Raw genomic sequence first — 13,599 nt, 5'->3', positions numbered from 1 at the left:
CGCCGATTACTTTCGGACTTAAAACACAGTAATTGTTAGAATTAAAATCGCTATTGCGATAAATATTACCACATGCCTCGGTGGTCGAATTGGTACGACGCCCTACACGGAATGAGGGAGGTTCCAGGTTCAAACCCTGACTGAGGTAATATTTTTCGCAATAAATTTTCTTTACAGTTATTAGATAATTAAATCGAATCGATTTAATTCCGGGGAGAGAAGGGTTTTTAATTCTATAACAATTACTGTGTTTTAAGTCCGAAAGTAATCGGCGCGCAGTATGTTGGAAAAATTATATGTATATATATAGACATATATGTATACAGTAACTAATATAAGGCTGTCAAAGACCTAAGCTTGGATCGCATGGCTTTTGATTCTAATTGTTCGTATATCGTTACGATCCTATTTTCTCTTATTATTATTATAATTTTTTTTAGTTTTGGCATTTTTTCCTTATAAAACTCGACGAGAGAAGCAACTTTGGTCCTCTTGGCCAACCTCGTATCTCTTACCGTTTGGCCTGGAAAACCTTTTCATTAGTAAAAGTTGAAACATTGAGGCTCAGTATCTTCATTTTTTATCCCGGAAGAGGTACTGAAATTTATACCATGCATAAAGCACACCTAAATTAACGTATATTCACAGTTTCAAGAAAATCCTAAGAAAATCGATTTCCTCTAGTATAAGGACGAGAGAACGTCCTTAAGCACAGCGGAGGCAACTGTCAACTCAGCTGTCCTAATTCGTCAATCATAAAACATAAAACTGTCAAACCTTCAATGCGCGAGTTTTTCTCCTTTTCGAGTCCAGACGAGTTTCATGACGTAAACGGAAATGTGGAAAAAAGATTAATTTAAAAGTACACATTTATCGTAATAATACATAAATAAATTTAGTAAGCGCTGCAAAAACATTATGTTATTTATGTAGCACAATATTTAAATATAAATTTACAAAAACATAATAATTAAATGTAAGGATAAATATAATCAAAATAAATTCTCAATTATGTTTATATACAAATATACAGTATTGAAAAAAGTGGTACCTTTTAGGAGTACTCGTGAAAACAAACCGAAAAGTTTTAATAAGCATTACTCCAAAAACCACTTATATCTGACTTATAAAGCATTTGATGTATTCTCCGTTCGTTTCACGAGTATGCATTGTATAACGTATTTACACGCGACTACTCATATATTCGTCTTTCATGAGCTTCTAAGGTTGACGAATAATGAACATCGTCGAACTTTTGAAAGATATTCCTCTTCTACGTAGACAACAAATGTAGTTCATTCACGAATGGTGCACATTTCCTCATAATGATTAGATAACATTTAAGCAATTGTTTTCAAAAAAAGTGGATAGGACATGGCGGTCCAATTGCATGGTCACCTCGCTCACCGCACTTAAATTCGTTAGAGTTAGACTTTTATTTATGGGGACATTTGAAGAGCATGCTGTACGCCAAATCGGTTGACACATTAGATGAACTGATACAGAAAATTGAAAACTCTTGTCAACAAATACGAAATAAACCTGGCATTTTTTAACGTGTTCGATCAAGGAGAAAGTGTGTCGAATTGTGTATTGAAATGAACGGAGAACACATCAAACATCTGCTGTAGAAAATGCTTTATAACTCAAAAATAAATAGTTTTTGAAGTAATGCTTACTAAGACTTCAAACGACAAGTGTCACGATCGCAGTACGATTACCTGGACTTTAAAGAAGTTCATTGACCTAACGTAGAGTGTTCTCTTTCATTGTTTCTACGCGAATAATGCTAATCAAAACAAAGAAAATGGATAACCAATTAAAAAGTAACAAATCTTTCATTTTTTATAATTATTTTAGTCATTTCAGTTACTTAATTATTTAATTGCTATTTTTTATGAACATTTGTAGAATCGAGCACCTAACGTATCTACAATTCATCCCGGGCATTAAAGAAAAAGTATGTATTTTTTTAAGTCCACCCTTCTTCTAATTAAAAATGACAAGACGGTAATAAACTTTCTTTTCGATTAAAAATAAAGTACTCCGTAAGAAGAGCTAAAAGCAGAACTGCGAATGCTACTATCGCCCGTACGGCTTTCACTGCAAAATGCATCGAAATCGATTCGTTCGTCTGTGTACTCGATTCCAGTTTCGCAATAGACACGAGTTTTATCGCTGTGAGGAAAGTGTCAAAGTATGCAAAAGCCAGCAGAAAGATACATATATTTGCGCACTCCTGAATACATGAATACATAATTCGCGACTCGATGTCGCGGCGGAGCTGTCGGGCTAAAGATGGACACAGGTGGTTTGTTACTTTTTTTTATATTGCGAATAAAGCGCCATTCAGCAAGGATTGGCGCGGCCAGCGAACGGCACGTATAATATAGCCTTAGCTAGGCCGCACGTTCGACCGCAAATTTTGCAACCGAAGCGCGACACGAGTCCGAGGATCATGAATAATAAAGACCGCGCTGCCCTAGGCCGAGCGAGAATCGATAAAATCGGCAGGGAACGTAACAGGTGGGGGTCTCCCCGTCGCAGAAAACTCGCGGAAATGCATCGGTCCCGTACAACTTTTATGCGCAGAATATTGTTCGTAATATTGCCATATGACACTTTTATTTGCGTATCACGATATTCCTCGGCCTCGATTCCTTTACTTTTTATTATTTCATTCAACAATCGATAACTTTTAATAATACTTTATTGATACAGGTGATATATCTTCCTTTTAGGCACGATGGAAAGTACACGTCGCGATTTCAAGAAAGAGAGAGAAAAAAGTACCTTGATACAGTATAATTTAAGCGAGAAGAGAAATGTCTTCATATTCTTAAATATAAAAGTTCTTTAAATGATCTCTAATCTCTGATTAGCTTCTTTAATTAGAAGCTGATTTCTGAAATTGTTCGTGCAATGTATTAATTTCAAGTTCGAATTTTCTTTATTCACTGCTCTATCTCTGGCGGCGAAAAAATTCAATTCAGTTTGTGTGCGTAACCTTCGTATCCTCAGGCAATTTCATATCCTCGTGTAATTTCTCTCTAATGAAATAGAGTGCGGGAGTAACTCGAGAATCTCTCCCGACTGATACACGATTCCGCGTCTGCCACGCACGTTTCGACGTTGTTGCCGTAGTGATGCTTCGGACAGTCAATTTTAGACGCGATATTGATTCTAATTTTAGCCCCGCCGTTGCGTCACACTTATTCCCGACCGTGCTTTATGATTCTTTGGAAGTTTCTCTTTTTTCCTCTCAAAACAAGCGACGGTTAACGCGAGAGAGATAACGGAATTTTGTCGCGAGTGGAAACTGCCTCAAGTTTGTTCCCTAGACTTCTTTAGCTATTTTCATAATTGTAACACGGATGATTCCATGTCTAAACAAATTTAAGCGGTCACGCTTTGAAAATATTTCAGAGCGTCCGCCAATCAAATTATTGGCAATGTTATACCGTTATACGTCTGCAAAATAACAGAAGGTAACGCAGATACGTGTAACAGAAAAGTACATACTACCTGCAAGTAAATATTATTTGTCTTAAGTATTTCATAAGTAGTATATCCGTAAATCTATAAAGTTATCATAAGCATTACGTTTACAAAACATATTCTAGATCTTAGCAAGTTTAGTACTTCAAAAAATAATATTTAACCCTTCTTGGTCAGCATGACTCCAAAAATTTTTCAAAGCAGAATCACACTAACTCCAAACTTTGAAACGGGCCTTGTAATGCTATCTACCAAAAATCGACATTTAAAAAAAAGTCATTTTTTACCTTAACTTTTGCGTTTTTTGTTCAATATGTTAATATTAAATAATTAAAAAAATTAATATTGCGGCAGATTTTACAACATTTCAAGAAGGTTCAGTAATTTTTTCAAGTCAAAATAATGAAAACTGTAAATATACGGCAGCCCCGATTAAAGTCGCTGGGATCGTTTGACCCCGGTGTAACCATTATGAAACTATAGATAAATGTGACCACACAAAAGGTTAATGTAAAAATTTAGTTTGCTTACTATATTAGAGTCTACGGAAAAGAACCATATACATTAATAAAGATATCACATTTTCTTGAAAAAAAGTTTATCTACTATTTGACTGAAATATAAATTTTATTCATCAGAATAATCGTTTATTTCCAAAAAGAGATTATATTCTTTGTTAGTGCTGCAATATTTAGTTTTCAAAAGAAGTAATTCATTGATTTCAAGTATTTTATGTTCTTACCTAAAGAATTATCGTAAACTAGCCTATGAAACTAAAACTTGTTCTCAGATAACATTGTTTCTAGAAAAAAAATATGTTTATTTGAATTGAAAACATGGATTTACTTGAAGCAAGAATAACTTTCTTCCTTGTAATATTCTCTATGTATTAATATTCTTGAAAAAAGAATAAATTCTTCTCTTGAGCACAAGGTTTTCTTAAGGTGATTGGGCCATCAGAGCATGTCAAAGAAAAAATCCGAATTAAATATATGTTATAAAAAAAACCTAAATACGCTTAAATTTGCAATTTTGAGAAGATCTGACGTCTAGTTTTTGAGATATTAAATCTCAAAGTTGGCATTTTTAACATAGGTTTTATGGGAAATTGTACCGGAAAATACATTTTTCGAGAATTTCACTCACTGTCTGTAAAGAAACAAGTTCAAAAAACTGAAAATAACATTATTTGATTCTTTTAGCACTTGTTAAGTATAAGATAAAACGACGTTGACGTGTAATAAGGCCAAAAGTTCAATCGAAAGTTGATGAATCGTCGCGTTTCTTGTCGGCCTTTCGATCAGCTGTACGCGACGTGGACATGTGGCAACACCGCGCCGTGTAGTGTTTTCTTTCTACAGCACTATTCTTTTGCAAGCAAATCTCCCGTTATCGAAATTGTTTGTTACCTTCCATTATTTTTCAACATAAACACAATACATAACCTCACTCAAACACATGGCACTGGCATGATAGCTGCCTACAGCGAAGAGATGCAATGTCGCGACATTTCTCTTGTACGAATGTCAACTGAAGTCAAATCTTGAACTGTTTACATTTATCAGTAGATAAATTGATACGTAATCGAATGAAAAGTTACATTATAAAATCAGTAATTATACAAGTGTCTAGAATATATTCATAAAAATGGTTTTTCTTAAAATAAAATTTAGGCCTTATATTGACTCATATGGTACATGGCCCAATCACCTTAAGGGGATGCTAAAGCTAAGGCCGAACTTCCTCGACGTCGGTAATGTCAACTCTGTCAACTAAAGCAAAGGCCGAACTGATATTGGAGACCTCGCGTGGTGACAACGCGAAACTCCGGTTTCAGTGTTACCAACTTATTTCAGATTCTATGAAGTGGTGTACATATGTCCGTACACGTACACACACCACTGAATTGCTCACACGGACGCACGGTAGAGAGACATATGCTATAGACGCGGCAACGCCGCGCGGCGTTGCCGCGTCTTGGATTCTTTAGCAATACGGCCTGAACCTGAAAATGCTTTCTGGCCGTCTGTAGCAGAAGGCAGTAACGTATCAAGGCTGATAAGCACCCGCTTTTTATAAATTATATATATTCTTATGCACACATGTGCGTATATATATACATATATAATATGTATCTAATTATTATGTGTATGTTTATAATTGTCTGATGACAAATAATAACAGTAGCATAATTGAGAATGTGAATTAGTATACATAGTATGTATTGACGCGGGTACTTATTAGACTTGGCAATTTACTGCATCTCTTGCATCTCTAATAATTTTTTTCTTGTAATGTAAATGAATGATGTAAAACTCTTTCAAAGGATCTATCCATTCTTGATGGGGTAAAATAATAACTTTTATAACAAATGCAATAAATATTAAATTTATAGTATTGATTTATATATAACTAATTTTATTCTGTCTTTATATAGAAAAATATACCTCAGTCTTAGCATCAGAGTAGAGGGTAGCGGCAGCTGATGAACAGTATAGATAACAAAACTGAATAAAAATCTTAATTATTATAACATAATCCCAGTAAACCAGTTTGTAACTGTTATGTAACTTAGGGAGCACATGGAAAGAACAACTCCTTCATTAGTACCTATACTTTACTTCTGTAAAAAAATTTTGCGATCTATAAAGCCGTTTCAAAGAACGAACTTTGACAGATATATGTCGTATAGATGCCTCGTTAGACAAGGACAGATATCTCTCGTATTATTCCTTTCTCTCCTATGTATGTAATTTGCATGCACCCATTTATTCCTCTTTCTCTCTCTCTCTCTCTCTCTCTCTCTCTCTCTCTCTTTCTCTCTCCATCCCTGTCCCTCTCTCTCTTAGTACACTGGGTAGCGTACACTTAGTATGGTAAAATCAGGATTTTTTAGAAGTGTGGTGTTAGGATTCTAGGGTATATTTGAAGAAAAAAAACGGTAATGTTATTTAGGACAAGAAGCTCTATTTATTATTTCGTTGATAAAATGTTGGGAAATATAAACGAAAAAATACATATATAAATGAAATATATTATATTATTTTTTTTATTGTTACTGTCGAAAGTAAATAATATTACATAAAACTAGTAATGCAATTCAACATAGATATACATACACACGCACACGCATACGCAATCGCACATACATATGCATACGCACATACATATTATTTTTATTATTTTTTCTGTGGGCCCCAGGCCCCGTCCACGATGACGATATCACGGACATGGGACGTCTCCAGGATCATGCTCCGATTACTTTGTACTAACAATAAGAATAATTCTGCATACTTTTTTTATTTTGTGCCTTTATATCATATGTATTTTTCAAGCATATAATAGCAACCTCGCAAAAAATGTCTTTTTTTATTTCAATTTCTGTTTCAAAAAGAATGTTTTTTTTTATATATATTTGCTTGTCATAGTGATTGAGATACGCGAGAACGCGCATAACGTGCAGTTTACGCCGAAGTGGCTGTTCGCGAGCGATGTTTCGTCGACGGATGATTAGCTAATTATGGATTGTATACAGAATACTGGATATTTGCGTAAAGTATCGTTGCCTCGCGAATAAAGTCGAAAGACCGTCGAGAAGAGGAAGCTCGCGGTGCTTTCATTTCCCTTCCGAGTGCGCTTCAATCTTTTATCCGTTTTCTATTCACCCTCGTCTTCGTTTCCATTGCCAGTATGCGACAGCCGTTACTGCACTCCATGAAGGGTATCATTGCATGATTTGTCGAATAATACTTAAGCAAAAGAGATGTCTTTTCTTGTGCTTAGAAATCCAAAAAGATTATTTCGAGAATCATAAAGAAATTGTAATCTGTTACTGTCTAATCGTTTTTATACATTTATAAGTTTACAAGTATACATAGGACTTGAAAAGAAAGGAAAAAGGTATAATAATCGTCGCGTTTTTTTTTTTTTCACAGAGACGGGCAAACGTGAAACTGTGTTATTCACGTTGCCCGACTAAATCAAACTCGGATGCTACAAGTATCTAGTGTTTATCCAGCGGGACTTTTAGGATGCCGCGAATGCTGATATCAAGAATAATTATGATTTATCTTACTTAGTGGAGTACGTACATCTTTTCGGAAACGAAGACGATGACGACGATGACGATCAAACGAACGCTTCCGTTCTTGTCCCAAAATTGTTTTCGTTTTCTCTTGTAGCGAACGTTTCGAGGAATTTGCTTACGACGGTTCGTTAGCATATGTCTCGCGGTAATTAACAATTACACGGAGCCGTCATGTTTTCCACAACGCGTAGGGAAAAAATTAAATGGTTTTTAATATGTATTCAGAGAATGTTGATTCATCATATTATTCTTTCAAACTTGTTTTCCTCCTTTTGAAAATTTACACCAAGAGAAACTTTTGTTACATGTTACTTTATATTGATTTTTTTTAACATCTCTATTTCTTAAAAAGGAAACGAAAACCGTAGAAGAAAATTATTAAACTTATCTTTATCGTGTTGGGAATTCATTCAATTTTATCGCTATGTGTCTCAACTTCTCTTGTTCAAAACAAAAAACTAATTTATAGCTTTTGATTTTACATATAATTGCTAAATTTCAGTTTTGTCACATGCGATTTGTGCGAGCTTATTTCGTGGAGCAAATATTTTGTTGCGTTTTCGAGAAAGTGTTTATCCGATCATTAGCAAAACGACGCGATGCATTTATATTCGAACACGAGGGATTATGCGCAAATTTTTGCATTGTTTGCGGATTTTATAACTCTATTGACGAATATAAGATCTAAGATCTTTCGCATAATTGATTTACGATTAAACTCGCGCTTTATTGAGGCTCAGATGTACACCCGTCTGTATCACGTCAATAAAAATCTGACAGCAAAACGTGTATATGAATTCATTCGTTTAGAAAAGGATGCGCGTTGACCTTAGAAGCGCACGTTGGAATTTCATCCGGAGGGAAAAAAACTTTGTCGCGTTTTTTTAATATTTCTGATTCTCAAAATAAATTCTTCGTGTATATTTTTTCGTGCTCATAATATTATTTGATACGCGCCCCCATACGCGCCGCCATACGCGCCGCCGTACGCGCCGCCGTCGGCGTCAAAATGGCCTTATATATAACTCATATAGACTCATTATATGAACTATAATAAATAGAGTTTCTTGTCCTAAATTACATTACCGTTTTTCTTTCTTCAAATATACCCTAGAATCCTAACACCACTTTTCCAGAAAATCCTGATTTTACCATACTAAGAGTAGCTACCCAGTGTACTTGTAAGAGAAAGAGAGAGAGAGGGACAGGGATGAGAGAGAGGGAGAGAAAGAGAGAGAGAGGAATAAATGGGTGCATGCAAATTACATACATAGGAGAGAAAGGAATAATACGAGAGATATATGTCCTTGTCTAACGAGGCATATCTGTACGACATATCTCTCAAAGCTCGTTCTTTGAAACGACTTCATAGATCGCAAAATCCTTTTACAGGAGTAAAGTTTAGGTACTAATAAAGGGTGGGATTGTAAAATAATTAGTAATAATTGAAAAAAATGTAAAAATGCCTAACGAGATATCTGTACCACATGGGCCCGCTTCTCTAACGAGAAACGTATGCGCAAACACTGCTCTAACAGAAAGGCTGCTGATTGGCTATCGCACAGTTTTTAGCCAATAAGCTTGCAGCTTTTCTGTTAGAGCAGAGTTTACGCATACGTTTGTAGATAGAGAATCGGGCCCTTATCTGTCAAAGCTCGTTCTTTGAAACGGCTTCATAGATCGCAAAATCCTTTTACAGGAGTAAAGATTAGGTACTAATGAAGGGTGGGATTGTAAAATTATTAGTAATAATTGAAAAAAATGTAAAAATGTCTAACGCGATATCTGTACCACATATCTTTCAAAGCTCGTTCTTTGAAACGGCTTCATAGATCGCAAAATCCTTTTACAGGAGTAAAGTTTAGGTACTAATGAAGGGTGGGATTGTAAAATAATTAGTAATAATTGAAAAAAATGTAAAAATGTCTAACGCGATATCTGAACCGCATATCTTTCAAAGCTCGTTCTTTGAAACGGCTTCATAGATCGCAAAATCCTTTTACAGGAGTATAGTTTAGGTACTAATGAAGGGTGGGATTGTAAAATAATTAGTAATAATTAAAAAAAATGTAAAAATGCCTAACGAGATATCTGTATCATATATCTGTCCTGGTTCGATTGCTGTGTAGGAACCAGACAATGTAGCCAACCCCGAAACTGTCCACAGCTCCGTGCGCCATCTCGCCATCTCTCGCAAGATCCGTGAACTACTGCTGTGACATAATTGCTGCTCTGCGTGAATATTTTTGTGAAAAATATACACGATCGTTTCAAAGCTCTCATTTTTATTCCAGGCTTTCAATCTCAATTTCAAAGGTACGTTATTGTTTGTGCACGTCTTCTGAAGGGTGGGAAAGTTTAATTTCGTACATATTACGTATACAACTGTTTATATCAGAAAATAAGGTTATGAGGTGACAGCATTTAAACATTTTTTTCAATTATTACTAATTATTTGACAATCCCACCCTTCATTAGTACCTCTACTTTACTCCTGTAAAAGGATTTTGCGATCTGTAAAGCCGTTTCAAAATGAGAGCTTTGAAATGAATTGTCGGTAATTTGGACGGCTTTAGCATCCCCTTAAGACTTGTGAAAAGTATATCTTGAAACTATTATTAAGAAAATATTCTTTGTTTAAGAGAACTATTACTTAGAAGAAAAAAGCATAAGTAATTGCTTTCCTTGGCTGTAGAATAATATTTTTCTGTGTGCAGATAAAAAAATTAATAACTTTTATTTAATATTATACGCACTTTGCATTTCGGTAATGATATTCGTGTTAGGAACACTTAAGGTATATATATATATATATATATATATATATATATATATATATATATAGGCTCTATAATAAAAGATCTAAACATTTCCGCTTAGAAACATCCGCGTTTGAGATCAAAATTCCATGACAGTTCTAAGCTGAATCCCGCTTAATCGTGAATGTCTGTATTAATGGTGGCCCTGAAAGAACCAGCTGCGGGCGATCGAAAGACATTGACGAGACCACGCTGTATCTTGCCAAAACATCGTATCGACAGTTATTAACCGTCAGAGAAGAGGTTTATTTACGGATTCCTCCTGTGTCACGCTTTCGCGACCGTGACGACGGATTGCTCTATTTCGGGACTTGTAAACTGGAATCGCAAAACGGTCTTAGTGCCAAAGGTTAATTTTGTATCCGAAAGGTGTCCGTCACGTACATAATGGAGCACATTGAAATTACGACCCTATATAGCGTCGAAAGAGAAAAACCGTGATAAATGACATGATAAATGACGTGATAAATGATAGATACAACGAATGCGTTTGACGTTTAACATTTTAGTGGAGAGATGAGAAGAGAGATAGGGTTTATATAGTAATAAATAGAGAATCTTTGTTGCCGTCAATACTGTCGAAAATAGTTTTCTTTACTATAGTCATACTATAGTCAGAAAATAGTCTTCTTATAGTTTTCATATTTATGTCAAACGCCTCTGGCACCAACATCGTCCTGCGTTAGCAGTTTATACTTTGTGGAAATCGCGAGCATTCAGAATAGTCGGGATCGCGCCATCAAACCGCTTGGCTCCATCTGGCGAACCACGTCCACGACTTCAGCAACGTTTCTTCAGCTTCCCTAACTCATCGATCTTGATGTCGTCTTATCATCGGAAACGTTCTCGTGAATCGTGATATCGGCAAAACGGAGGCCTACTCTTCTAAAATTCTCTTCGCAAATCTAGCCCATAAGAAACCACACGGAAGCTTTCCCGATTTGGTGAGCTTTTAATATGTTGTATTCTAGATCAAAATAAGAGATACTCTCATCACTTAATATTTTTTTCCGAAACATAACTTTATTATATGTGGTTGAATTCATAATAAAATAACCTTTAATATGGTACTAAACATTTTTTAAATTTTGAAAAAAAATTTTAAGTGGTAGAGGTAGGTACTTTAAAAAAGAAAAAATATATCAAAAATTTCTCTTCATCATTTTAAAATATTCTTAAAACCATACAAATTTTATTAAAACAATTTTTTCTATCTTTTATAGTTTCGACGGAAAGAGAAAACCGATCAAAGAGACATTTTACTCCCTAAATATGCAACTGGGCACGTGAAAAAAAAGTATTCCTTGTTTTGATCTAAAATACAACGTATTAAAAGCTCATAAAAATCGGAGAGAGACGCTTCCATGAGATTCCTTGTTAGATCTGGTGCTGAAGATATGGATTTGATTACCACAATGTCGTACGATCAACTCGGACATAACTGCTCAGATAGCAAGGAGAATTGAAAAAGAATTCTTTTTAAATTCCCGATTTATGAAATAAATTATTTTTCCATATCATTTCTAAAAAGACTCTTAAAAGTGTATAAAAAGAAATTTATTTCTATATCATCAATTCTAAATCCTTCTTCGGATACAAAAGACATTCTTTTTCTACTCCATAAGAATTCGCAATAAATTCGAAATTATGCTTGGTTAAATACTATTCCAATGGAGCTTTTTCTGAATGCTATTTTGTATCTGAAGAAGAATAAGAAAGAATCCTTCATAATTTATCCAAAAAGGATTTATCAAAAATCTTCTAATCCAGTTTTTGTATCAGAATAAAATGTACTAGTGCATTTTGCTATTTCTGCACTGCACGATATCTCGGAGATATCACGAAAAAAAATATTAGTATCTCACAGGCTCGCCTTGTATCCTAGCGCGTGAAGATTTTTGCTTACAAGAAGGTACCTGGCGTATGTAGCCGCGTCGCGGCAGCGCATGCTATTAGCGCTCGCAGTCTTTTTTGAAATATCAAAAAGGAATTATTTTTCAATTAATTTCGAACAAATTATGCAAATTCATAAAGAATTTGAAAAATGATAAATCCTTTTTGAGTTCTTTTGATCATAACGATTATCTGTGCTATTTGGACACGCAGAGTCTGAGAGTTTTCAATGTAAATCTCTGGAATTAGGCAAACGCGCACGCGAGAGGCGCGTTCTCCAAATCCTTCTAGGTCTATTAATGCTCTAATTGTGATCGCAAGGCTCGACATACCGATTGCGGCGGCAGTGGCGATGTTCGATTGTCGTAGGATCTATAGCCGGTGGTCGTGTGGATGCGCGCGCCATTCAGCGATCCGTAACCGGGCGTCGCGTTACCTCCAACGTGATTTCCTTCCGACGACACAGTATTCTGCAGATCTGCCAGAAGCGCATCTGGAAATACAATAGGTCGATGGATTAGTTTCACGTGCAATTTAAATTGCAGACGGACCAAACTAATCATTAAAGGAAGTTTAAATCTATCTCGTAAAAAATCAACTCGTGTAATTTCTCATATAATCTCATACCCGTCAAGGCATCTCCGCTATTTCGGACTTTTGCCGCGATAGTTAATTCTTATTTTTGTAGAAACAAATAGGCGGAAACTACGTTCCCGCCGTACATTAATTCCTTCACTTGTCGCGATTAATATATAAAAAATAAATGAAAATGGTTTAATTAATGTCCATTTCTATTAATACAGATTAACTTTAATCTCGGTTTAACTTACTTTTTGTCTTTTTCTGGTTCTAACAACTAGAAAAAGATAAAAAGTAAGTTAAACCGAGATTAAAGTTTATCTGCATTGAGATGGAAATGGATATAAGACGGACATTCACGACTAAATGAGATCTAAATTAGAATCGTAAAAATTTTTAGTAGAAATATTTCTAAATTGAAATGTTTAGATTTATTATTTAAAGAGCTCTTATCTTTATTTCCTGTTTATTACTCCATAAATTAATAACGGTTGAAGATTTCATTATTACATACTACCAACTTCTTAACTATATTGCAGTAATTATTCTTATTCAGACTACAGAATAATAAACAAGAAATTAAATATAATGGATAAACTTCCGAAAACCTTCCACACCCAAAGGACCACGCACTAATTATATGAAAAAAGTGGCCACCGTTAAAATCGACGAAAATTACGGAAAACTGTAGTTTGTGTGATGCCGATGAAAAGTTCAAATCCG

General features: G+C 35.0%; 1 protein-coding gene across 16 annotated transcripts in view; it reads right to left on the bottom strand.

The window, feature by feature from the left end:
* Positions 1-13,599, bottom strand: part of LOC112454678 (leupaxin) — a 42,260-nt gene that overhangs the window by 11,328 nt on the left and 17,333 nt on the right. For all 16 annotated transcript variants that reach the window (XM_025016191.1, XM_025016185.1, XM_025016188.1 and 13 more), the window contains one exon: positions 12,630-12,790. In XM_025016191.1, coding sequence (XP_024871959.1) covers positions 12,630-12,790 — 161 coding nt within the window. The remainder of the gene's footprint in view (positions 1-12,629; positions 12,791-13,599) is intronic.

The sequence above is a fragment of the Temnothorax curvispinosus genome, unplaced genomic scaffold (assembly GCF_003070985.1).
Source record: "Temnothorax curvispinosus isolate PA1 unplaced genomic scaffold, ASM307098v1 QBEX01005269.1, whole genome shotgun sequence".
NCBI classification, from domain to species: Eukaryota; Metazoa; Arthropoda; class Insecta; order Hymenoptera; family Formicidae; genus Temnothorax; species Temnothorax curvispinosus.
The sequence above is the reverse complement of the archived record's forward strand: the minus strand, read 5'-3'. Positions and strand labels throughout refer to the sequence as shown.